Source organism: Giraffa tippelskirchi, chromosome 4 (assembly GCF_054371585.1).
Source record: "Giraffa tippelskirchi isolate mGirTip1 chromosome 4, T2T-mGirTip1v1.2.pri, whole genome shotgun sequence".
NCBI classification, from domain to species: Eukaryota; Metazoa; Chordata; class Mammalia; order Artiodactyla; family Giraffidae; genus Giraffa; species Giraffa tippelskirchi.
Window position 1 is genome coordinate 97996759 of NC_137278.1, and position 25492 is coordinate 98022250.

The 25492-nt window shown below is 39.6% G+C and overlaps 1 protein-coding gene across 1 annotated transcript in view; it reads right to left on the bottom strand.

Annotated features, from left to right (window-relative positions):
* The window catches only part of VWA3B (von Willebrand factor A domain containing 3B), a 195169-nt gene that overhangs the window by 161116 nt on the left and 8561 nt on the right, over positions 1-25492 (bottom strand). Inside the window, 5 exon segments of the mRNA XM_081484474.1 lie at positions 317-486; positions 4907-5066; positions 7213-7463; positions 11203-11259; positions 15550-15644. Coding sequence (XP_081340600.1) covers positions 317-486; positions 4907-5066; positions 7213-7463; positions 11203-11259; positions 15550-15644 — 733 coding nt within the window.

A 25492-nucleotide genomic window follows, 5' to 3' on the forward strand; every position in this document is an offset into this window, starting at 1 on the left:
CCGCACTGGGTCCTCATTGCTGTGTGTGGGCTTCTCATTGTGGTGACATCTCTTGTTTCGGAGTGTGAGCTCTATACTTGGAGGCTCAGGAGTTGTGGCTCATGGGCTTAGCTGCTCTGCAGCATGTGGAATCTTTTCAGACCAAAGATTTACCCCTTGTTCCCTGCATTGGCAGGTGGATTCTTTACTATTGGAGCACCAGGGAAATCCCATAGCAACGGATTGGTCACGAAGACCACTTGGAATCGAGACCCACTGCTGACTTCGTGCAAGCAACCAGTTCACTCAGTCTCCCTGGAGCCTGTTTTTGGCCTACCTGCTGAAGGTCTTGGCACTCAAATCCTTCAGGAAGTCTATGGTGCCCTGTCCTCTGGCATTGAAGGACACCGTGCAGACAGGACAGGGGCTCTCCAAAGCCTGCTGAAGGAGAAGCTCCTTGGATTCCTCGGGAACGTCTCCCACCACAAAGTAGTAAATGGATTCAATCTGCAAAACATTGGTGCCATCGGTTTATTTCCCTGACACACCCTAGCCTTGAATCAGACTCATGGGTGATATAATCTCTATAAAACTGCCTCTCTAAAAAAAAAAAAAATGGACAGAAAGAAGAGCAGCACTCCTCAATGTTTCTTGAGGATGTGTGGGGGCCAAAGTCAACAAATGAGATATTCAAGGCCTGGTGCCAAGAAGTCTCAGGCTTTACATGGGAAGGATATGACTGGCAGATTTGGAGAAAAGTTTCCTCTGAGCCCACAAATATGTTATGCAGTTAGGAGTGGCTATTTTCAAGTCCAGGAATGAAGGAAGTGTTGGCATAGCCACCGGGAACAGGAAGCTTATTAGCAATTCCCCATGTTGGTGCCAGAATCCTACAGTGCAAACTCAGGCATCCTCAGTCTGAGGCTGTGTGTGGGGAGGAAGGCATATTCCCAGCTGGTTCATCCTCTGGTTTCACCTCAGGGACAGACACATGTGGGGAGATGAGGCCAGTCAGGGGGCACGGCAGGCCAGAAGTCAGGAGAAAGGCACACACACACACACCCAAGCTTAAACCACGGTTCTGGGAGATGCATACCTCACCCAGAAAGGAGACAATGACAAAGAGGTCCCTGCTTAACTTAAAGACATCGACTCCATCCACAGGGCCCCAAGCAGTGGTCCCGACCCACCCTTAACCACCCTGCTCTAAGGGTCTCTCCTGCTACTACTGAGTTCTGTAACTTTGGAGAAGTGGTTTAAGTTCAGTTTCTTCACTGTGAAAAGGAGCTTATGCAGTTGGCTTCATGATAGAGCTTAAACATGATGACTTACACTTACGTGTGTATATAAATCTCAGGAAGTTAAAACCACAGGGAGAGTCAAGAATGCACATCATCTAAACCTACCTCCTCCAGCACCCTAAGGGATTCTCTACTTATAACCTGGCCAGAACCTCCAGCAAATGTGTTCTGTTGTAAGGGATAAATGGATGTCACCAGCCCTTCAGGATTCAGGAGCCTCATTTACACATCCCCCATCCCAGGTTAGCTGAAGGTAGATAGTCAGTTACCTCACCTCGACTTCAAAGCTGGGACTTAAGCCTACCTGGCCCAGAGACAGGTTGGCAGAGGGTCAGCTCCCAGCTGCTTAGGATGCCCAGTCAGTGGCAGCAAAGGGGCAACAGTCTGTGCCCAAGGAGACAGGTGGGGACAGGGTGGCAGAGGGTCCATGCTGGGAGTTAGGAGATGGCCAGAGTGGGAGCTGAGCCCTGTCTACTGCAACCACATTCCTCCTCGAACTGAGCACAAAAAGTCCATCTGACCCCTCACTCTCTCAGGCCCTTCATCACAAAGTCCCTGACTTTTAAAAGTACCTCATGGGAGGTAAAGATGAATTAATGTTGTCTATTTCTACCAGTCAATCACCTGAAAAGAACTAAAAACACTGACAGGAGGAAGAAAGTGTTCTTCAGATTCCTAATTAGACAACTAATACTGTTCTTCCAGAAAATGCATTCTATGTCATTCTCTTCATGGTGTTAGATGTTACTTTACATTGTTGTTGTTCAGTCTCTCAGTCATGTCTGTCTCTTTGCAACTCCATGGACTGCAGCACCCCAGGCTTACATAAGACATCTTAAATAGGTTCCACTGAGCCATAGTTACTAGTTTTCTAGCTGTGTTGGTGCCCAAGTTTAGCATGAGGACAGCTTCATCCTCTCATGGGATCTACAATCACACAAAGCTCAAGACAGGGAAACAGACACGGGGAGTGTATTCTAGGGTTTGGTACATCAACAGGAAAGGGAGTGAGGACAAATACCTCTCGTTGGTCTGTTGACAGCTTCTGACACCCTGTATCTCTGCCTCGAGCAGTGCAAACATAGCTTCTTTGCTCTGGCAATAACCCAAGAACCTGAAATTCTTACACAGTTTTTTTCCCTCAAGATTTCATCAAACTAGAAATTGCTATAGCCAGCAGTGAGTCAGGATTTGCTTTCCTTCATTAATCAAGGCTATAGGGTTATTCACTATCTACTAAGGTTCTTACTCAGCTTCTTAGTTGCCTGTGTTTTTGGTCAACTCTCAGTCATCCGTGCTCCATATTTCTGGGGACATGCTTTCCCAGAGACCACTATCTGTACACTGCCTTCCTTTCTTTTTATAAAAGAAAATATTTACTTATTTATTTGGCTGCACTGGGTCTTTGTTGTGGCATGTGGGATCTTTAGATGCAACATGTGAGATCTAGTTCCCTGACCAGGGATCAAACTTGTACCTCCTACATTGGAAGTGTGGAGTCTTAACAACTGGACCACCAGGGAAGTTTTTAAGTCTTATCCCATTTATAGGTGTTTTTTTTTTTTTTTTTTACACACCACTTGGCATGCAGTATCTTCCCCAATCAGGGACTGAACCCATGTCCCCTGCAGTGGAAGCTCAGAGTCTTAATCACTGGACTGCCAGGGAAGTCACCATGCATGCTTTTCCTTACTCATCTTAAGACACAGAACATGGCATTTTTGTAGGTGAGGCAGTTGCATTTACTAACATTCTTCTCGAGACCACAGCCAGATACAAGTTCTGAGTGGAGAACACCAGTCTGAATATGTCCCGCATCTTTCACACCCCATAGTCTCTTCTCAAGAGTTTTCACGTGGCATTTAGTGGCCAATGCCTGGAAACTTCTTTCTTGGTACTTTCTCTTTCACGGAACTTCCCTGGAACTCACTACATTGTTATACATTTCCTGGGTTAGGGGAAAACCCCAGAGGAAGGAGGCATACAAACCGGAGGGACATAAAATAGAAAGGCAAGATCACCAGGAAATCTTGCTGTCAGGTCAGGTCGCCAGAGTCAGCGACCAGGGTAGCCAGGGGAACAAAGGGAGAGAACACCCATGTGCACATGTACACACACATACACACACATCCAAGAGCCTGTGAAATATTCCATTTCTTGAATGCTTGTTATGGTGTCCAGACATTTGAAATTTTACAGATGTTAAAACAAACTCAAAAGGCCAAAGAACAAAGTAGCTTGTATTTCGTTCTTCTTTAATGGAAAACATTTGTTCCTCTGGCTTTATAAAGATAAACAGTATGTTTCCAATTTCAAACCATCAACCTTCAGTATCAATAAACAGTCTGGTGACCACTGAGGGCTCTCCTTTCAAGGTGCCTCACCCAAGAAATGACTTCTTAATGCAACAGAGTAAAGCTTGAAATCTACAGAATTCCCAGGCTTCCAGGGTAGAAGCAGAAATTAATTATTAATATTAATTAATGTTGATCAATTAGTAAGGATTAAGCATCTGTATCCCAAGAGAAAGCAGACCTATCCCCACTTAGAAAGTTGAGGCTGCCCTAAGGACCTCACCTGCTCAGAGTACTTCCTCTCTAGCCTGTCACTGTCCTTAACAGTCACTCACAGAAACACACATTCTTATGGCTAAAAGAGACAAAACACCACCATTTAATCACACCTTCCAGGTAAAGCTCTATTTCCCAAAGGTCCCTATCAAAAAAATATATGTGAATGCATTAGCATCTGAAAACAGATGATGCACTAGCGGAGATACACTTCACCTTGGAAAGCACCTGATGGACCCATTTGTGAAGAAGAGGAACTGGGAAAGACTCAAAGCATGGATGTTGGGGAAACCCTATTTCCTCATCCTTGGGGTTCTATGAGGAGTCTTACAACTCTTTTCTCATAAGGAAGAAAAGTGTTAGTCACTCACTCATGTCCAACCTTTTGCAACCCCATGGACTATAGCCTGCTGGCTCCTCTGTCCATGGGATTCTCCAAGCCAGAATACTGGAGTGGGTTGCCATTCCCTTCTCCAGGGTATCTTCCTGACCCAGGGATAAAACTTGGATCTCCTGCATTGCAGGTAGATTCTTTACCATCTGAGCCACCAGGGAAGAGCCCATAAGAGCCCATAAGGGACAGGTTTATCTAATTGTCAGGTGAGCAAAAGTGGAAAAGTGGAATTGAAGCATTAGAGATACACAATCAAGGCCTCACTGCCTTCCTTTCTTGATGCTCAGAGGCTGTGAGCAGCACATGGTTCTCCTAGCAGCAGTTAAAGGAGGGTGTGCCTTGTGGTCCCAATCCCCCCTCACAGGGGGAGCCCAGCCAGGCTCGGGGAGCAGGGTCTGATTTGATTGATCCACCTCTGCACCACTAGATATGCTCTTTTGATCCCCATGTTGGGCCTGTCATCTATTTCTCAATTGGATCCAGATTCAGAGGTGAACAGGATTAAGACTTCTGGGGCTCTTGGATGCCGAGGCAGCAGTCTCTGTGTGATGTAACTGGGAGGGCTCAAGCTCAGCTAGGAGGCAGTGTGAGGATACTGAGTGTGAAGGAGCAAGCTCAAAGCCCCTTTTGTGACCTGGGACCAGACACGGACACATACTTACCGCATCATCTTTCCCCGCCTCCAGCAGAGCATCCAGGCGGCTAGTGTGACTAGAAGCCAGCTCAAAAGGCAACTTCTCAACCCAGCTGATGGCAGCGGCTATGGATGGTGCTGTCACAGGAACAGCATTTTCCTGCCATTTCACAGGCTCTTGAGAAACCCTGAAAGGAATCACATGCAGCTGTCACCAGGCAGTGGTCAATGTAGCTGTCAGCCTTCAGTCTCAGAGCTACAAGCAACAAGACACACAATGTCACTAGAGAGAAAGAAAATGTAGCTCCCAGACCTCTGAAAGTTACTGAGAAAACAGGTGAGCTATTTAAGGCAGGTTTCCAAAGCACCACGACTTTCCATAAGCTGTACTGATTGGTAAAAACAACGTTTATAGGAGAAGGGCTTCCCCGATAGCTCAGTTGGTAAAGAATTCGCCTACAATGCAGGAGACCCCAGTTCGATTCCTGGATCGGGAAGATCTGCTGGAGAAGGGATAGGCTACCCACTCCAGTATTCTTGGGCTTCCCTTGTAGCTCAGCTGGTAAAGAATCCACCTGCAATGTGGGAGACCTGGGTTTGATCTCTGGGTTGGGAAGATCTCCTGGAGAAGTGATAGGCTACCCACTCCAGTATTCTTGGGCTTCTCTTATGGCTCAGCTGGTAAAGAATTTGCAATGCGGGAGACCTGGGTTCAATCCCTGGGTTGGGAAGATCGCCTGGGGAAGGGAAAGGCTACCCACTACAGTATTCTGGCCTGGGTCGCAAAGAGTCGGACATGACTGAGCGACTTTCACTTTTCACTTTCGAGGGTTAAAAAAAAAAAATCTCAAAAATTTGAATATTACCAAGTGCATTAAAATTATTGAGGAAAGTGCACAGGGAGCTATATTCAATATCTTGTAATAATCTACAATGGAAAAGAACCTAAAAAAGAATAGGTATAAATTTTTATAGCTGAATTACTTTGCTGTACTCCTGAAATTAACATAACACTGTAAATCAACTATATTTCAATAAAAATTTTAATGTCAAAAAATTATTGAGGAAAGTTATTTTCATAAATAGGCAGGTTTAGTTGCAACTGTCTTCTATGAGTTGTAAGTTTATAAGCATTAAGATTTGCAAATCAGCAACAATTTTGTTACTCCACAACTTTATTTCTAATTTTATTACATTGTTTTCATTGTTCTGAAAGATTCCTATCAGTTACCCTTTTTAGGATCAAAAACAGTATTGCTTTGAATTCATCAGAGCGTAAGTTTTTAAACTCTTGGCACTTCTGATTAAATCATTTAATTTGGGACTGGAAATGTGATGGAAATCCCCCCCTCAGAAAAAAAAAAACAACTGCTACTTGAGTTCATCTCTGTGTTTATAATTAAATGAATTATAAGAATCATATATGAATTTGTAATGGGAAGAATTATATGAATCCTGGACTAAATGAATCAGTCTGATTTGTCCCTCCTGGCCTATACCTCCAGAGGCCTAGGTTGCCTCACCTCTGTGTCACCTCTGGGTGGCCTCTGCATAGAGGATCTGGCTAGATAGCATATATGCTATAGCACATATTTCCAAGAAAGCTGCAGCAATGTAGACTTAATCACTTAATTGCTTCAATAATATATCTGTGATAGAAATAGGAACCCAGGATAGAACACAATCAGGCAGCATCTTCAAAGGTGTCATCTGTTTTAGCTGAAAATATTTTACTTAGAAAAGAAAGACTCAGATAGATGGCCTTCTCATCCAGGTGTCTTTTGTCAAGGAGATAGAGCAACTGTTCCACAGGAGAAGTCAGCACTGAAGTCCAAATTCTCTTGAATCCAAGAATCTGTAAATAATTGCTTGTGAAGACTCTGAAATAAGGGAACTTCTCTAAAGCCAGCCACCTGTTGTTCTGATTAAAAGAGAGGTCAGCTTACAGGGGAAATCAAGTTGAGCTGCAAACTTATTCTGAAAAACAGTGAAAATTTGTGATGCTGAATTTCATTATCAAACCTAAAGTCTAAAATGTGTGAAGGAATTTTAAACATATATTCAATATAATAAATATCCTTATATTTTGACCTTGACATACACTGAAGAGAAGGCTGTTTTAAAACCTCTTCTAATGCCCTGCACAAAATAGATAAAAGTTTTCAATACTGACTCATTGTGGGGTTTTGCTGGAATGATAAACTCTAAGAAATTACAAGATTATAGCTCTTCCCTATCCACAGAGTTATCTGTGTTAGTGATGCTACTCAACTCCAGAACGTGAAAATTACTCATGAAGTTTCAGGGAAATACTTCTTTCCTTTAGGAACTCACCATATGACATTGAACTTGGCTATGTGAGCCACTTGCTCCTGGAGAACCATGGTTAGAGCATCTCGGCACAGATTAAGCTCCTCCTCCAGCATGCCACCAAAATCCAGCACTATGGTGATGCACTGCTCCAAGATGACACCAAAGATCTGCCGGCTGTTGCTGGTGAGCCAGTCCATCCGCTGCTTGTAGCTCTCCATAGCTTGTGTTAAACATTCGATATACTGAGAGATCAGTTCTGATTTGGCTGTCAGCTTAATGAGAATAAAAGTAACAAAATAAAATAAATAGAAGCATACCCAAACAAGTCATTTTTAAAAAACATTTACTGGAGTATAGTTTGTTTTTTTTTTTACAATGTTTTGTTAGTTTTAGGTGTACAGCAAAGTGAACAACTTTTATGCATATAAATATATATTTATATATCCACTCTTTTTTTAAAAGATTATTTTCTCATACAGGCCACTACAGAGTATTGAGTAGAGTTCCCTTTGCTATAAAGCAATAGTTTTCTATTTTACATATGGTAGTGTGTATATGTTAGTCCCAATCTCCCAATTTATTCCCTCCATCTCCCAGTAACCATAAATTTTCTACATCTGTGACTCTACTTCCATTTTGTAAATAAATACATTTGTATCCTTTTTTTTTTAGATTCCACATTAGGCAATATCATATAACATTTGTCTTTTTGTGTCTGACTTAATGTCACTTAGTATGACAATCTTTAGGTCCACCTATGTTGCTGTAAATGGCATTGTTTTGTTCTTTTTCATAGCTGAGTCAAAACAAGTCATTTGAACCCCAGTGCAGCCAGGAACAATAGGGCCCACTGAGTTATGACTTTGCCATAAAGTACTGTATATTAATAACGATTTCATAGATGATCCTCCAAACCTCATACATTCCAGGAAGAAGTCTTCCAATCTTTCAACTAAAAAACGCTTGGATAATTTCCCATAGAAGGAAACATGATGATGAGATCTATACAAAAATATAGCATTCTTTAAAAAAAAAAAGTGTTTCCAGATAGTGTTTAACCTTTCCAGCTACAGAATTATTTTTAATTCTGAAAATGCTCAGGGGTACTCTGAAGAAATTAGGTAAAAGAAAATAGAGATCAGCAAAGGCAGGAAAAAAAAATTCCTAAAGAAACCAGAAAAAGATCAACAACAAAAGATGAAAAAACAAAACATAGAAGGAAACATGATGATGAGATCTATACAAAAATATAGCATTCTTTAAAAAAAAAAGTGTTTCCAGATAGTGTTTAACCTTTCCAGCTACAGAATTATTTTTAATTCTGAAAATGCTCAGGGGTACTCTGAAGAAATTAGGTAAAAGAAAATAGAGATCAGCAAAGGCAGGAAAAAAAAATTCCTAAAGAAACCAGAAAAAGATCAACAACAAAAGATGAAAAAACAAAACATAAAGTTAGTAGAAAGAAGGAAATTATAAAGATCAGAGAAGAAATAAATGAAATAGAGACTAAAGAAACAATGGAAAATATCAATGAAACTAAGACCTGGTTCTTTGAAAAGATAAACAAAACTGACAAACCTTGAGCCAGACTCATAGAGAAAAAAGAAAGAGTGCCCAAATCAATAAAATCAGTAATGAAAAAGACAGAAATACAAAGGATCATGAGAGATTGCTATGAACAACTGTATACCGATAAAATGAACAACAGAAAAGCACAAATCTTCCAGATGGAGTCAGGAAGAAACAGAAAACATGAACAGGCCAATTATTAGCAGTAAAACTGAATAAGTAAAAAACAAAAACAAAAAACCTCCCCTAAAACAAAAGCCTAGAACCAGATGGTTTCACAGGTGAAAATTTTACCAAATATTTAGAGAAGAGTTAACATCTATCCTTCTCAAACTATTTCCAAAAAAAAATTGCAAAGTCTGGAACACTTCCAAATTCATTCCACCAGGTCAGTATCACCCTGATATCAAAACCACAAAAAATAAAATTACAGGCCTGTCACTGATGGACATAGATGCAAAAATCTTCAGCAAAATATTGGCAAACCAAATTCAAAAATACATTAGAAGGATCATACACCATGATCAAGTGGGATTTATCCCAGGGGGGAAGATGGTTCAATAGCTGCAAATCAATAAATGTGATACACCACATTAACAAACTGTAGAATAAAAAATTATGATCACCTCAATAGATGAAGAAGAATCTTTGTAAAATTTAACATCCGTTTACAATTTAAAAAACAAACTCCCACGAAGTGGATATAGAGGGACCTTGACAATATTAAGGCCATATGTGATAAATCTATAGCTAATACTATACTTGATGGTGAAAAGCCAAAATTATTCCCCCTAAGATCAGGAACAAGACATGGATGCCTGCTCTTGTCACTTTAATTCAACATAGTATTGTAAGTTCTAGTCAGAGCATCAAGCAATCAGACCCAAAAAAAAAAAAGGAATTCAATTTGGAAAGGAAGAAGTAAAATCATCACTGTTTGCAAACAACATGACACTATACATAGACAATCTTAAAGACACCACCAAAAAACTACTAGAGATCATGAATGAATTCAGGATACAAAATCAGTACACAGAAATCTGTCATAGTTTTATATACTAACAATGAACTATCAGAAAGAGAAATTAAGAAAACAATCCCATTAACCATCACATCAAAAAGAATAAAATATCTAGGAATAAATCTAAGGAGATAAAAAGACCTATACTCAGAAAAATATTAAGATATTAATAAAAGAAATTAAAGAAGACACAAAGAACTGGAAAGGTATTCCATGTTCATTGATTGGAAGAATTAATATGGTTAAAATGACTATGCTACACAAGACAATCTACATATTTAATGCATTTGTCTCAAAATACCAATGGCATTTTTTACAGAACTATAACAAATAATTCTAAAATTTGTATGGAAACACAAAAGACCCAGAATAGCCAAAGCAATCTTAAGGAAGAAGAACAGAGTTGGAGGTATCATGTTCCTTAACTTCAGACTATACTACAAAGCTACAGCAATCAAAACAGTGTATGGTACTGGCACAAATACAGACACATAGATCAATGGAGCAAAACAGAGAACCCAGAAATAATGGGCAATTAATCTATGACAAAGGAGGCAGGAATATAATGTGGGGAAAAGACACTCTATTCAATAAAAGGTGCTAGGAAAACTAGACATCTACTTATAAAAGAATAAAATTAGAATATTTGCTCACACTGCATATAAAAATAACCTTAAAATGGATTAAAGAACAAAATGTAATACTGGAAACCATAAAACTCCAAGAATAAAACATAGGCAGAACACTCTTTGATGTAAATCATAGCAATATTTTTTGGATCTGTCTTCTAAGGCAAAAGAAACAAAAGCAAAAATAAACAAATGGGACCTAACTAAACTTAAAGATTTTTCTCACAGCATACTAAATCATTGACAAAATGAAAATACAGTCTTCTGAATGGGAGAAAATATTTACAAATGATATAACTCATGAGGGGTTAATATCTTAAATATATAAACAGCTCACACAACTCAATATAAAAAAAAAGCACAATTGAAAAAATGGGCCAAAGATCTAAACAGACATTTTGCCAAAGAAGATATATGGATAATTAATAGGCACATAAAAAGATGCTCAACATCACCAATCATCAGAGAAATACAAATCAAAACCACAATGAGATATTACTTCACACCAGTCAGAATGTCCATCATCAGAAAGACCACAAATAACAAATGGTGGAGAAGGAACAGAGAAAAAGGAAACCTCTACACTGTTGGTGGGAACGTAATTGGTGTATCCACTATGAAAAACAGTATGGAAGCGCTTCAAAACACTAAAAATACAACTGGCATATAATCCGGCAATTATCTTGGGTATATATCCAAAGAAAATGAAAACACTAATTTTGTGAAGATACATGCAGACCAATGTTTATAGCAACATACTATATATGAAACAGATAATGAACAAAAACTTACTATATAGCACAGGGAACTCGACTCAATAATCTGTAACAACCTATATGGGAAAAGAATCTGAAAAAGAATGAATATGTGTGTATGTATAACTGAATCACTTTGTTGTACACCTAAAACTAACACAGTATTGTCAATCAACTATTTGCTGTGTTCAGTCACTAAGTTGTGTCCAGACTCTGCAACTGCAGAGGTTTCCTTTCTCTCTGTTCCCATGAACTGCAGCATACCAGGCTTCCCTGTCCTTCACTGTCTCCTGGAGTTTGCTCAAACTCATGTCCATTGAGTCAGTCATGCTATCTAATACTCTAATATAAAATAAGAATTAAATTTTTAAAAATTTGTATTCAACAAATCTAGATAAAATTCAGATATTCCAAAGAAAACTAGGTGGGGTGAAGAAGAAATTAGGTAGAAGAAAAGCAAGATCAGCAAAGCCAGATTGAAAAAAAAAATTTCACTGAAACATATGCCTAACTACAACATGCCAAAAACATTTCTGAAAATACTTCTTAACATGCCAGCATATCTGCCTGGCTTCCTCTAAGGGGTGCCATCCCAGTACCCATCCTCATGCTCATGGCCTTTGTCCTGTGTCCTCTTGTCTCTCAGGCTGAGCTCCCCTGTACCTAGATCATCTGATCATCCAGAACTACCACCAACACTTTAGGGGCTGCCCTTGAAAGGTGACACACAAATAAAGCATCATTCACATGGGTCAGGAACAATCATGCAAGGCCTTCCAGGGTGTTGGTGGGGGAGCAGGAGATATACAAAAGGAATGAGAAAAAATGGTGTCCTATCCTACAACACAAGAGAAGACTCTACACGTGCACATCACCAGATGGTCAACACCGAAATCAGATTGATTATATTCTTGGCAGCCAAACATAGAGAAGGTCTATACAGTCAGCAAAAACAAGACCGGGAGCTGACTGTGGCTCAGATCATGAACTGCTTATTGCCAAATTCAGACTTAAATTGAAGAAGGTAGAGAAAACCACTAGTCCATTCAGGACTAGATCAAATCCCTTATGAGTATACAGTAGAAGTGACAAATAGATTTAAGGGACTAGATCTGATAGACAGAGTGCCTGATGAACTATGGGCAGAGGTTCGTGACATTGTACAGGAGACAGGGATCAAGACCATCCCCATGGAAAAGAAATGCAAAAAAGCAAATTGGCTGTCTGAGGAGGCCTTACAGATAGCTGGGAAGAGAAGAGAAGCAAAAAGCAAAGGAGAAAAGGAAAGATATTCCCATCTGAATGCAGAGTTCCAAAGAATAGCAAGGAGAGATAAGAAAGCCTTCCTCAGTGATCAATGCAAAGAAATACAGGAAAACAACAGATTGGGAAAGACTAGAGATCTCTTCAAGAAAATTAGAGATACCAAAGGAACATTTCATGCAGATAGGCTCGATAAAGGAAAGACATGGTATGGACCTAACAGAAGCAGAAGATATTAAGAAGATGTGGCAAGAATACACAGATAACTGTACAAAAAAGATCTTCACGACCCAGATAATCACGATGGTGTGATCACTCACCTAGAGCCAGACATCCTGGAATGTGAAGTCAAGTGGGCCTTAGAAAGCACCACTATGAACAAAGCTAGTGGAGGTGATGGAATTCCAGTTGAGCTATTTGAAATCCTGAAAGGTGATGCTGTGAAAGTGCTGCACTCGATATGCCAGCAAATTTGGAAAACTCAGCAGTGGCCACAAGACTGGAAAACGTCAGTTTTCACTCCAATCCCAAAGAAAGGCAATGCCAAAGAATGCTCAAACTACTGCACAATTGCACTCATCTCACATGCTAGTAAAGTAATGCTCAAAATTCTCCAAGCCAGGCTTTAGCAATATGTGAACCGTGAACTTCTAGATGTTCAAGCTGGTTTTAGAAAAGGCAGAGGAACCAGAGATCAAATTGTCAACATCCGCTGGATCATCAAAAAAGCAAGAGAGTTCCAGAAAAACATCTATTTCTGCTTTATTGACTATGCCAAAGCCTTTGACTGTGTGGATCACAATAAACTGTGGAAAATTCTTCAAGAAATGGGAATACCAGACCATCTGACCTGTCTTTTGAGAAACCTGTATGCAGGTCAGGAAGCAACAGTTAGAACTGGACATATTCTAGTTTGGAACAACAGACTGGTTCCAAATAGGAAAAGGAGTACGTCAAGGCTGTATATTGTCACCCTGCTTATTTAACTTATATGCAGAGTACATCATGAGAAATGCCAGGCTGGAAGAAACACAAGCTGGAATCAAGATTGCTAGGAGAAATATCAATAACCTCAGATATGCGGATGACACCACCCTTATGGCAGAAAGTGAAGAAGAACTAAAGAGCCTCTTGATGAAAGTGAAAGAGGAGAGTGAAAAAGTTGGCTTAAAGCTCAACGTTCAGAAAACTAAGATCATGGCATCTGGTCCCATCACTTCATGGGAAATAGATGGGGAAACAGTGGAAACAGTGTCAGACTTTATTTTTGGGGGCTCCAAAATCACTGCTGATGGTGATTGGAGCCATGAAATTAAAAGACACTTACTCCTTGGAAGGAAGGTTATGACCAACCTAGATAGCATATTTAAAAGCAGAGACATTACTTTGCCAACAAAGTCCATCTAGTCAAGGCTATGGTTTTTCCAGTGGTCATGTATGGATGTGAGAGTTGGACAGTGAATAAAGCTGAGCACCGCAGAATTGATGCTTTTGAACTGTGTTGTTGGAGAAGACTCTTGAGAGTGCCTTGGACTGCAAGGAGATCCAATCAATCCATCCTAAAGGAGATCAGTCCTGGGTGTTCATTGGAAGGACTGATGTTGAAGCTGAAACTCCAATACTTCGGCCACATCATGCGAAGAGTTGACTCATTGGAAAAGACCCTAATGCTGGGTAGGATTGGGGGCAGGAGGAGAAGGGGATGACAGAGGATGAGGTGGTTGGATGGCATCACTGACTCGATGGACATGGGTTTGTGTAGACTCCGGGAGTTGGTGATGGACAGAGAGGCCTGGCGTGCTGCAATTCATGGGGTCGCAAAGAGTCGGACACAACTGAGCGACTGAACTGAACTGCTTCTGCTAAGAATCAATTTTTAAAAGATATGGTATTAAAAAAAAAAATCTTTCAGCAATCCTCACAACACCTTAAGGAAGGTGTGTCTCCTGAACACACCATGTAATTCTATGTTTTTATGTCTTGGCTCATGCTCAGCACTCTGCCTTCAGCTCCTTTCATTTTCAGCACCACCCCCAACTGTGTCTCAAGCTTATTCCTGAAGCACAAGCATCACTTCCTGCTGCCTTCCATGGCTCCCTAAAGCAGCATTCCTAACCCCCTCGCCAGTCTTTGCAGCACTTATTACAAGTCACTACCACACCATGGAAACCAGGGTGGGACCATGTCACAGGGGCCATGAAGGTGGAATTGGATAGCAAAGACAGACATATTCAGTATTTCTGCACTGATTTTTAAGGTGATTCAGACAAAAAAAAAAAAATACATTTTGTTCACCAAATTCAAAATTCCATGGATACTATTGTTTGTTTGTGCACTAAATCACTTCAGTTGTGTCCAAATCTTTGTGACCCCAGGCACTGCAGTCTGCCAGGCTCCTCTGTCCATGGGATTCTCCAGCCAAGAATACTGGAGTGGGTTGCCATTTCCTCCTCCAGGGGATCTTCCCAACCCAGGAACTGAATTCCCTCTCTTATGTCTCCGGCATTGGCAGGCGCGTTCTTTACCACTAGCGGTATCTGGGAAGCCCTACTAAACAATATTATTGCTTAAGATCAGGCTAAGTATGAGAATAATGCATATTTTTTAAATACTAAGAAATAACAGTCCAAGTGGACTCTACATGGATGTACAGTGACATGAACAAGTATCCCTGAAGCAACATGATGGGACATGTGTCTCTGGAGCTCCCTGTGGTGGCTGGGGTGTACACAGGGCCTGACATGTTGTGGGTGCAGGAATCACATGGGGACTCAAGGACCCCAGTACAAGGTGCCACTCTCCCTACATACCCTACTACCTGTGTCTGTGGTCCTTTATTTCTAGAGCACCTGGCAGGTAACAGCAGCCTGCTCTTGCCTTTCAGATGACCCCCATCATACTGTTTTCTCTCCTTTATTTTCCAGGTAAAATAAAGTGTTGATATGCAAACGTCTTCTGCACTCATCTCTAATGGGTCAAGTTCCTGGGCTGTGACTTTCACCACCCTCTACACTGTCAGAAGAAATCCTCCAGCACTGATAAGGCCCTGGCTTGGCTGCCTCCCTGTGTCAACCTCAGCAGCATGTCCCTGCACCTGCCCATCGAGGGAACTCCAACTTACATTGTACACTCTGCCGTCTTCCATTGTGTAGATCCGTGGAAACAGGCCATTTGCATACCGGGAAGCCACAAGTCTCCCCAGAGACATCACATAATCTGCATGTTTATAAAGAAAAGCAGTCAAAATGGTACAATATCAACACTTATTTTTATTTCCAAATGCTTATCTCTGACATCAAATTATATCTGTGATGCTTAGAATTCTGTTCTAGATAATGAAGTATTTCCAGGCACTATGATAAATGTGACTGTTACAACACCAAATGTATGAATGAATGGGAAGGAAGAACAGTGTTTATTTCTTGGTCTCCTGGGTCTTTTGCCCAGGACGATTAAGGCAGAGGTCAAAAAGATGACACAGAAGTTATGTTTAATCCCAGAAGTCTTTTATTTGGGACTTGGACTTAGTTTTCAGAATTTTAAAAATTAAACCTAGGGGCTTCTCTGGTGGTTCAGTGGTTAAGAATCCGCCTGCCAATGCAGGGGATATGGGTTCCATCCCTGCTCCTGGAGGATCCCACATGCCATGGGGCAACTAAGCCCATGCACCACAACTGCTGAGCCCACACACCCTAGAGCCCGTCTTACACAACAAAAGAAGCCACCTCAATGAGAAGTCTGCACACCACAACTAGAGAGCAGCCCCACTCGCCACAACTAGAGAAAGACCACATCAGCAACGAAGACCCAGCACAGCCAAAAATTAAATTAAATACATAAAAACTGTAAATACTAAACTTAGATATTATCTACTGTTCTCTCAAGTAAGGGGTTATGAATAAATCAGATGAAGCAAGAGTCAGAATACTCATACAGAATGTCAAAACCACTTTCTTCTCAGAGCATATGCTCAACTGTTCAACATCCACCCCATAAACCCTCACTGAACACCCACTATGTGCTAGACACAGTGTTTCCAGAATGGGAATACAATGCTTCCTGAAATATATGGTCATTCCTTCACAGAACTAAAAGAAAGTTACATGGACTAGCTATGACTTGGCAAGACAGAGATGAAGTAAGGCTTCAGGAACTGTTTTTATTGTGATGATCATTTTGTTATTATTATAAATTATTAAGTCCCAAAAGTGGTGAAGAGAGTGGTGATACTCTTGGATCCAACACTTCCTTTCCTCTGCCTTTCTAGGGAGGCAGGATCACAGTCTGCTTGGGAAAGGCAGGAAGGGCAAGGCTACATTTTATAGACTAGGCTTGGTCCCAAATCACCAGCAATGATAAAATTTACAAGTCTTGAAGTTCAATGTCCATAATAGGAAATAGCAAAGAATGGGTACTTGAATTCTGTCAGCAATAATCTCATTCAATAAATCTCTCAAACTCTAAAACCTTCATTTCCAAGATACATCATGACTGACATTTATAGAGAAACTTTACATCACCATCAGCATTCTCTCTTTACCTCAGGCATTTATCTGGAGTCAGGAGAGAGGGCTGTGTTTTTGAGAACAGAAGGAGATGAATTTATGTAAGACTCCATCAGCTGTATTGCCAATTAAAATGAAAAGCATTGTGAATTCCTCATTCAATAATGGTGAAGTAGGTTTTATCGGCTAACTCTTACACAGAGAAAAAAAAAACCTCTGGACAAAATATTTAAAAAGCTACTTGAAGGCACTAGAGAGCAATCAAGAACAGGCAGAAACTGGAGTGGCATTAAATCTTGAAAGAAGGAAATTGGTGAGTTCTGAATTTATTTAACAGGGGAGACAGTTTGAAATTTGAGTCTGACCAAGTTAACTGCTTGCTAGGATAAGAATCAGATCTACACCCATCAGGGTGCTCGGGGCTGGTGCACCGGGATGACCTAGAGGGATGGAATGGGGAGGGAGGTGGGAGGGGGGTTCTGGAAGGGGAAAACGTGTACACCCATGGTGGATTCATGTCAATGTATGGCAAAACAAGTACAATATTGTAAAGTTAAAAAATAGATGAATAAACTAATTAAAAAAATGATAAGTGGATAAACTGTGCAATATCCATACAATTCATCTCCTGACAGTAATTGATCATAAAACGAATAAAGTTCTGGTATATGCTACAACACACTAATAGATGAATCTTAAAAACATCAGGTTACATGAAAGATATCAGTCAAAAAGGAGCTTCCTGGCAGAGGATGAGATGGTTGGATAGTATCATCAACTCAATGGACATGAGTATGAGCAAACTCCTGGAGATGGTAAGGACAGGGCAGCCTGGCATGCTGCAGTTCATGGGCTCGCAAAGAGTCAGACACAACTTAGCAACTGAACAACAACAACAAAAAGTGGTGGCTCAGTGGTAAAGGACCCGCCTGCCGATGGAGGGTCTGTGGGTCGGGAAGATCCCCTGGAGCAGGAAATGGTAGCCCACTCCAGTGTTCTTGCCTGGGAAATCCCATGGACAGAGGAGCCTGGTGGGCTACAGTCCATGGGGTCACAAAAGAGCGGGACACAACTTAGCAACTAAACAACAATAATCAATTAAAAAACATCCCATATTATATGACTCTATTTATATGAAATGTGCAGAACAAGCAAATCTAGAGAGACAGAAAGTAGATTACTTTCGCCTGGGGCCTTATGGGCAGGGTGTATAGCTAAGAAGTACAGGTTTATTTCTGAAGTGATGAAAATTTTCTTTAAGTTGACTGTGATGATAGTTGCACATATCTGTGAATATACTAAAGAATATTGAATTATACATTTTAAATTTGTTAATGGTATAGAGTGTGAATTACATCTCAATAAAGCTGTTATTTCTGAAAAAAACAGATATGAGAGGGACTTCCCTGGCAGTCCAGTGGTTAAGACTATGCATTTCCACTGCAGGCGGCACAGGTTTGATCCCTGACTGGGGAACTAGGATCCCACATGCCACACAGCATGATCAAAAACAATTTTTTTAAAGTAGATATGAGAATATAGCTGGGGTTTTTTAAATTAATTTTTATTGGAGTATAATTGCTTTACAGTGCTGTGTTAGTTTCTACTATACAGCAAAGCGAATCAGCCATACCTGAAATAGCTGTTTTCTATTGGGATAAACAGTAAAGAGATTTACAAAAATGTAAAACAGTGCCACTCTTCCTGCTAACATTTTTATTTTAAAAAATTTACTTATTTTTCTTAAAAATGTTATGCTAACATATAATAGGTTTGTGACTTTTAAATGAATAAATATTTTTTAAAGTTTTAGTTTTAACTTCCAATACAACAAATATCAATAGACATAAAATACATATATTCTAAGTATAAGAGATTAAAAATGAGTACATGATATGAACATGTATAAAGGAAATGTAATGAATAAAGAAGCATCAGGGTAAAAGCATTTGTGTTCCCTGGTGGTTCAGTGGCAAAGAATCCTCCTGCCAATGCAAAAGACATGGATTCAATCCCTGGGTCAGGAAGATCCCCTGGAGAAAGGAAATGGCAATCCCCTCTAGTATTCTTGCCTAGAAAATCTCAGTCCATGGGGTGGCAAAAGACAGACATGACTGGGTGACATTCTTATGACCAAACAAAATGACAACAACAATTCTAATGAGAGTGGTTTTCTCATCAGAAATCATGGAGGGGGCTTCCCTGGTGGCTCAGTGATAAAGAATCCACCTGCCAACGCAGGAGACCTGGGTTTGATCCTTGATCCGGGAAGATTCCACATGCCTTGGAGCAACTAAGCCTGTGGGTCACAACTACTGAGCCTGTGCTCTAGAGCCTGGGAGCTGCAACCACTGAAGACGGCATGTGCTAAAAGCCTGTGCTCCATCACAAGAGAAGCCACTGCAATGAGAAGCCTGTATGTCACAACTAGAGAGTAGCCCCCTGCTCTCCACAACCAGATAAAAGCCTGTGTAACAACAAAGACCCAGCACAGCCAAAGAAATCATGGAGGCCAGAAGGAAGTAGCTTCTTTGTTTCTTTGTTTTGGCTGTGCCTCGCACGCAGCACATGGGATCTTAGTTCCCCAACCAGAGATCGAACCTGTGCCCCCTGCGGTGGAAGCGCAGAGTCTTAACCACTGGACTGCCAGGGAAGTACCCACACAGTCTCTCTTAAGTGCTAAGAGAAAAGAACTGTCAACACCAAATCTTATACCTGGTGAAATTACTCTTCAGGAATGAAGGAGAAATAAAGATACTGTCAGACAAAGAAACTAAAAAAAAAAAAAAAAAATGTTGCCAGCAGAGCTATCCTTATAGAATAAATAAAGTTCTATAGACAAGAAGGAGATGATAAAAGAAAGAACTCTGAAACATCAGGGAGGAAGAACACAGTAAGTATAAATATGTGTAAATAAAGCAGACTCTTCTTGAATTTTCTAAATTGCCTGATGGTTGAATCAAAAACTATAGTACAGCCTAATGTGATTCTCAGTGTACAAAAGCATATTAAAAATGAGGGGATTAAAGGGACATAAAGGGAAATAGTTTTCATTCTTCATCCAAACTGGTAAAATGCTGATACCGGGAGACTTTGATATGTTACATATTTATAATGTAATACCTAGCACAAACACTAAAAGAGCTGTATGAAGAGATAAACTCAAAAATATTATAGATAATTTTTTTTTAATTCTTAAAAGTGTTTAAGAAACCCAGAGATGGGCAAGAAAAAGAAACAAATGGAAAACAGACAAAAAAAGAAAACAAACAAAAAAAATAGCAAACTCTAACATACAAATAATTATATTAAATACAAATGGTATAGATACAACAATTGAAAGAGATTAGCAAAGAGGATTTAAAAACTGATTAAATAATGTGTCTAAGAAACTTGCTTCAAATATACTGATCCTAAAGTTAAAAGTACAAGGACAAAAAAGATTTCATGTAAATATTAATAAAAACAAAGCAGGGTTGATTGTATTAATGTAAAAAAAAGTAAACTACAGAGCAAAGAATATTACTAAGGGTAGAGGAGGACATTATATAATTATAAAAGTGTCAATTCATCAGGAAGACTTTGAAATTCTAAATGTACATGCACTAAACAACAGGGATACACATATGTAAAGCCAAGACTGATAGAACTGAAAGTAGACAAAGACACAGTTGTAGTTGGAGATTTCAATATCACTTCTCTCAACAACTGATAGAATAACAGAAAATCAATAAGCACACTCAACAACACCATCATAAACAGGATCTAGTTGGCATTTATTTTTTAAAAAATAATGTTCTATACAACAACAAAAGAATACACATTCTTTTCAAGTACCACAGAATATATACCAAGATAAACCATATCCCAGGCTATCAAACAAACCTCAAAAAGTCTAAAAGAATTGAAACAGAGTATGTTCTCTGTCCACAATGGAAACAAATAAACATCAATAATAAAAGATAACAAAAAAGTCTCTAAAATCTTGGAGACTAAATAACATGCTTCTAAAAAAATATCCTTGAGTCAAAGAGGAAATCTAAACAGAAATAAAAAATTCTTTCTTAAGTGAAATGAAACTGAATGAAATGATATTGATTTGACAATGACAAATTGATGATGAAATGAAATGATAATACAATAATATATAAAAACGTGAGGGACACAGCTTAAATGGTCTCAAGAGAGAAATTTACAGCACTGAATTCTGACATAAGATGAGCTGAAAAGTCTCAGATCAATCATCTAAAACTGGGCTTCCCTGGTGGCTCAGTGGTAAAGAATCTGCCTGTCAATGCAGGAGACCTGGGTTTGATCCCTAGGCTGGGAAGATCCCACATGCCTTGAAACAACTCAGCCTGTGTACCACAATTACTGAGCCTGTGCTCTAGAGCCTGGGAGCCCCAACTACTGAACCCCCCGCATCCTAGAGCCCATGCTCCTCAAAAAGAGAAGTCACCACAATGAGAAATCTGAGCAGTACAAGTAGAGTAAAAGTCCTCAGAGCAATGAAGACCCAGCACAGCTTAAAAAGAAAAAAGAAAAAAACTAAAGCTCCCATCTGAAAAAACTAGAAAAAGAAGTGCAATATAAATTCAAAGTAAGCAGAAAGAAATAATAAAAATCAAAGTAGAAATCAATTAAATTAAAAATAGGAAAAATAGAGAAAATCAATGAAATAAAAAACTGGTGTTTTAATTAGATCAATATTGACAACCCCCTAGCAATACTAACAAAGATAAAAACAGAGTAGACATGAATTACTGATACCGGGAATAAAACAGGGACTATCACTTAAAACCCTACAGACATCAAAAGAACAATGGAGTACTACAAAGAACTTTAGGGCTTCCCAGGTGGCGCTGCTGCTGCTGCTAAGTCGCTTTAGTCGTGTCCGACTCTGTGCGACCCCATAGACGGCAGTCCACCAGGCTCCGCCTTCCCTGGGATTCTCCAGGCAAGAACACTGGAGTGGGTTGCCATTTCCTTCTCCAATGCATCAAAGTGAAAAGTGAAAGTGAAGTCGCTCAGTCGTGTCTGACTCTTAGCGACCCCATGGACTCCTCCCCCAGGCTCCTCCGTCCATGGGATTTTCCAGGCAAGAGTACTGGAGTGGGGTGCCATTGCCTTCTCCCTAGGTGGCGCAGCGGTAAAGAATTCACCTGGCAATGCAGGAGAGAGAGGTTCAATCCCTGGGTCTGGAAGACCCCCTGGAGGAGAATATGGTAACCCACTCCAGTATTCTTGTTTGGGAAATACCATGGACAGAGGAGCCTGGCAGGTTATAGTCCACGGGGTTGCAAAAGAGTTGGACAGGACTCAGCGACTAAAGAACAACTTACCACCTAACAACTGCATTCCTGGGCATTTATCCCAGAGAAGTGGAAATGAATGCTTACATAAAAACCTGTAAACAACTGTTCATAGCACCTTTATTTGTAATATCCCCAAACTGGAAAAAACCCAGGTATCTTTCAATGAGTGACAAGTTAAATAAACAGCAGTACATCCATACCATGGAACACTACTCTATAATAAAAAGAAACAAACTATTGATGGATGCAACAACTTGAATGAACCTCAAAGAAATAATACCAAATGAAAAAATGCCAATCCCAAAGGGTCATATGTGATACCACACATACATACTATATATGATTCCATATACATAAATGATCTCTAAATGAGAAAATGATAGATATGGAAAATAGACTGGTGGTTGCCAGAAGTTAAGAATGTTGGAAGATAGGGTGTTTGTATGACTATAAAGGGGTACCACAAGGGAGATCTTTGTGGTGATAAACAGTTCTGTATCTTGATTGTGGTGGTGGTTATACAAACTATACAAGAAATAAAATTGCATAGAATTAGCCACACACTGCGGAGAAGGCAATGGCACCCCACTCCAGTACTCTTGCCTGGAAAATCCCACGGACAGAGGAGCCTGGTAGGCTGCAGTCCATGGGGTCGCAAAGAGTTGGACACGACTAAGCGACTTCACTTTCACTTTTCACTTTCATGCGTTGGAGAAGGAAATGGCAACCCACTCCAGTGTTCTTGCCTGGAGAATCCCAGGGACGGCGGAGCCTGGTGGGCTGCTGTCTGTGGGGTCGCACAGAGTCGGACACAACTGAAGTGACTTAGCAGCAGCAGCAGCCACACATTGTGTATCTATGTAAAATTCCTGAATTTGGTATTATGCTATGATTTTATATAACCATTAGGGGAATTGGGTGAAGGGTACGTGGGATCTGTCTATATTATCTTTGCAACCTCCTGTGACTATATCACTCCAGAATAAAAACTATGTCAGTCAATGATACAAATCAATCAATCAATGATAAATACAATCAATATAATCAATACAAATCAAATACAATCAATGATACAAAAAAGAGAAGATGAAATAAAGATAATATCAGATAACAACTGAGAAAAAAGAATACCACTACAAGAAATGCTTAAAAGAAATTCTTTAGGAAAAAACACCAGATGGAACTTCAAATCTGGAAAGACAAAGGAAAGACAAATATTATAAATAGTATTTAAATATGTGGATTTTAAGATGCTATTTTTTCCCACTCATTTTCTTTTAAAAGACATATGACTTTTTAAAGCAATAATTATAACACTGGATTGTGAGAGCTATACTGTGGAGCTATACTAGTGTAAGATTCTTACATTGTACATGAAGTAGTGCAAAGCTAACTTGTACCAGATTGTGACAAGTTAAGGATATAATTAATAGAGTAACCACTGAAAATATAATGCAAAAAAGGTGTACCTTAAAGCCCTATTGACATTGAAATAAAAATGAAAATGGAAGTAAATGAAATACAAAAATATTCAACATACCCAAAAGAGGACAGAAAAGGAGGAACAGAGAGGGAAGAAAATGATGGGACAAATGGAAAACAAATAGTAAAATGATATACCTAAATCTGGGCTTCCCTGATAGCTCAGCCAGTAAAAAACCACTTGCAATGCAGGAGACCCTGCTTTGATTCTTGGGTTGGGAAGTTCTCCTGGAGAAGGAATAGGCTATCTAATCCAGTACTCTTGGGCTTCCCTGGTGGCTCAGACAGTAAAGAATCTGCCTGCTATGTGGGAGACCTGGGTTTGATCCCTGAGTGGAGGAGGGCATGGCAACCCACTCCAGTGTTCTTGCCTGGAGAATCCCCATGGACAGAGGAGCCTGGCAGGCTACAGTCTATGGGGTCGCAAAGACTCGGAGACGACTGAGCAACTAAACACAGCATAGCACATACCTAAACCTAATTAAGTCAATTACTACATTAAATATGGAGAACCAAATTACAATTAAAAGACAGAGACTGGACTTCCCTGGTGGCCCAGTGGTTAAGAATCTACCTGCCAATGCAGGAAACATGAGTTTGATCCCTGGTCCAGGAAGATCCCACATGCCAGGGAGCAACTAAGCCTGAGAGTCACAACTACTGAAGCCTATGTGCCTAGATCATGGGCTCCTTCATAACAGAAGCCAGTGCACTGAGAAGCCTGCACACTGTAGCTAGAGAGCAGCCCCTGTTCACCACAACCAGAGAAAGCCTGTGCTCAGCAACAAAGACCCAGCATAGCCAAAAACAAATAAATAAAATAAATAAATAAATAATGAACAAACTAATGTAGGTAAACAACAAAAGAAAGAGATTATGAGACTGGGTTAAAGGGACACTCTTAATGACATTACAACTGGTTTGAAAGTGAAAGAGTATAAACATGCATGCCACATAAAAATGAAGAACAAGGAAGTTGCAGTAGTTATATTAATGTTAGAAAAAGTAAATGTCAAAACAAGGACTACCATCTGAGATAAAGCTGGACATTTCAAAATTATCAAAAGTTGCCAATTCATCAGTGAGATATGACAATCTTAAATGTGCATGCATTCAGAACTTAAAACTATATGAACAAAATTGATAAAACTAAAGGGAAAAATGGACAAATCCACTAGGGAAAAAAAAATCACTAAAGACATAAAATATCTCTATAATACTATCAAGCATCTTGACCTAATTAACATTTATGAATACCACTTAACAACTGCAAAATACACATTCTTTTCCAGCATGTATTACATGTGCAGCAAGATACTCACTGGGACATAAGTCAAATGTCAGTCAATTTCAAAAGACTATAGATGTTCTCTGAACTCAACAGAATTAAATCAGAAATCCAACCATTACAAAAAGCTATCTTTAAAAGCCCTAAAATATTTAAAAATTAAACAACATATTCCTTTTTAAAATATGAATCTAAGGGAAAAGATTATGAATCTAAGAAATCTAATCTAAGAATATGTATCTAAGAAAAACAGAAAAAAATATTTTAAACCGTGATTCAGCCTAAGCACTGCTTAGGGGAAATAATTATAATTTCAATACTTAGGGGAATACTTATAATTTTCCTCATACCTATATAAAAAAAAAGAAAGGTTTAAAATCAATTATCCAAGTTTCCACCTTAAAAGCTAGAAAAAGAAATGCAAGTTAAAGTAGAAGTAAATATATAATGAAGATCAAAGCAGATACCAATGAA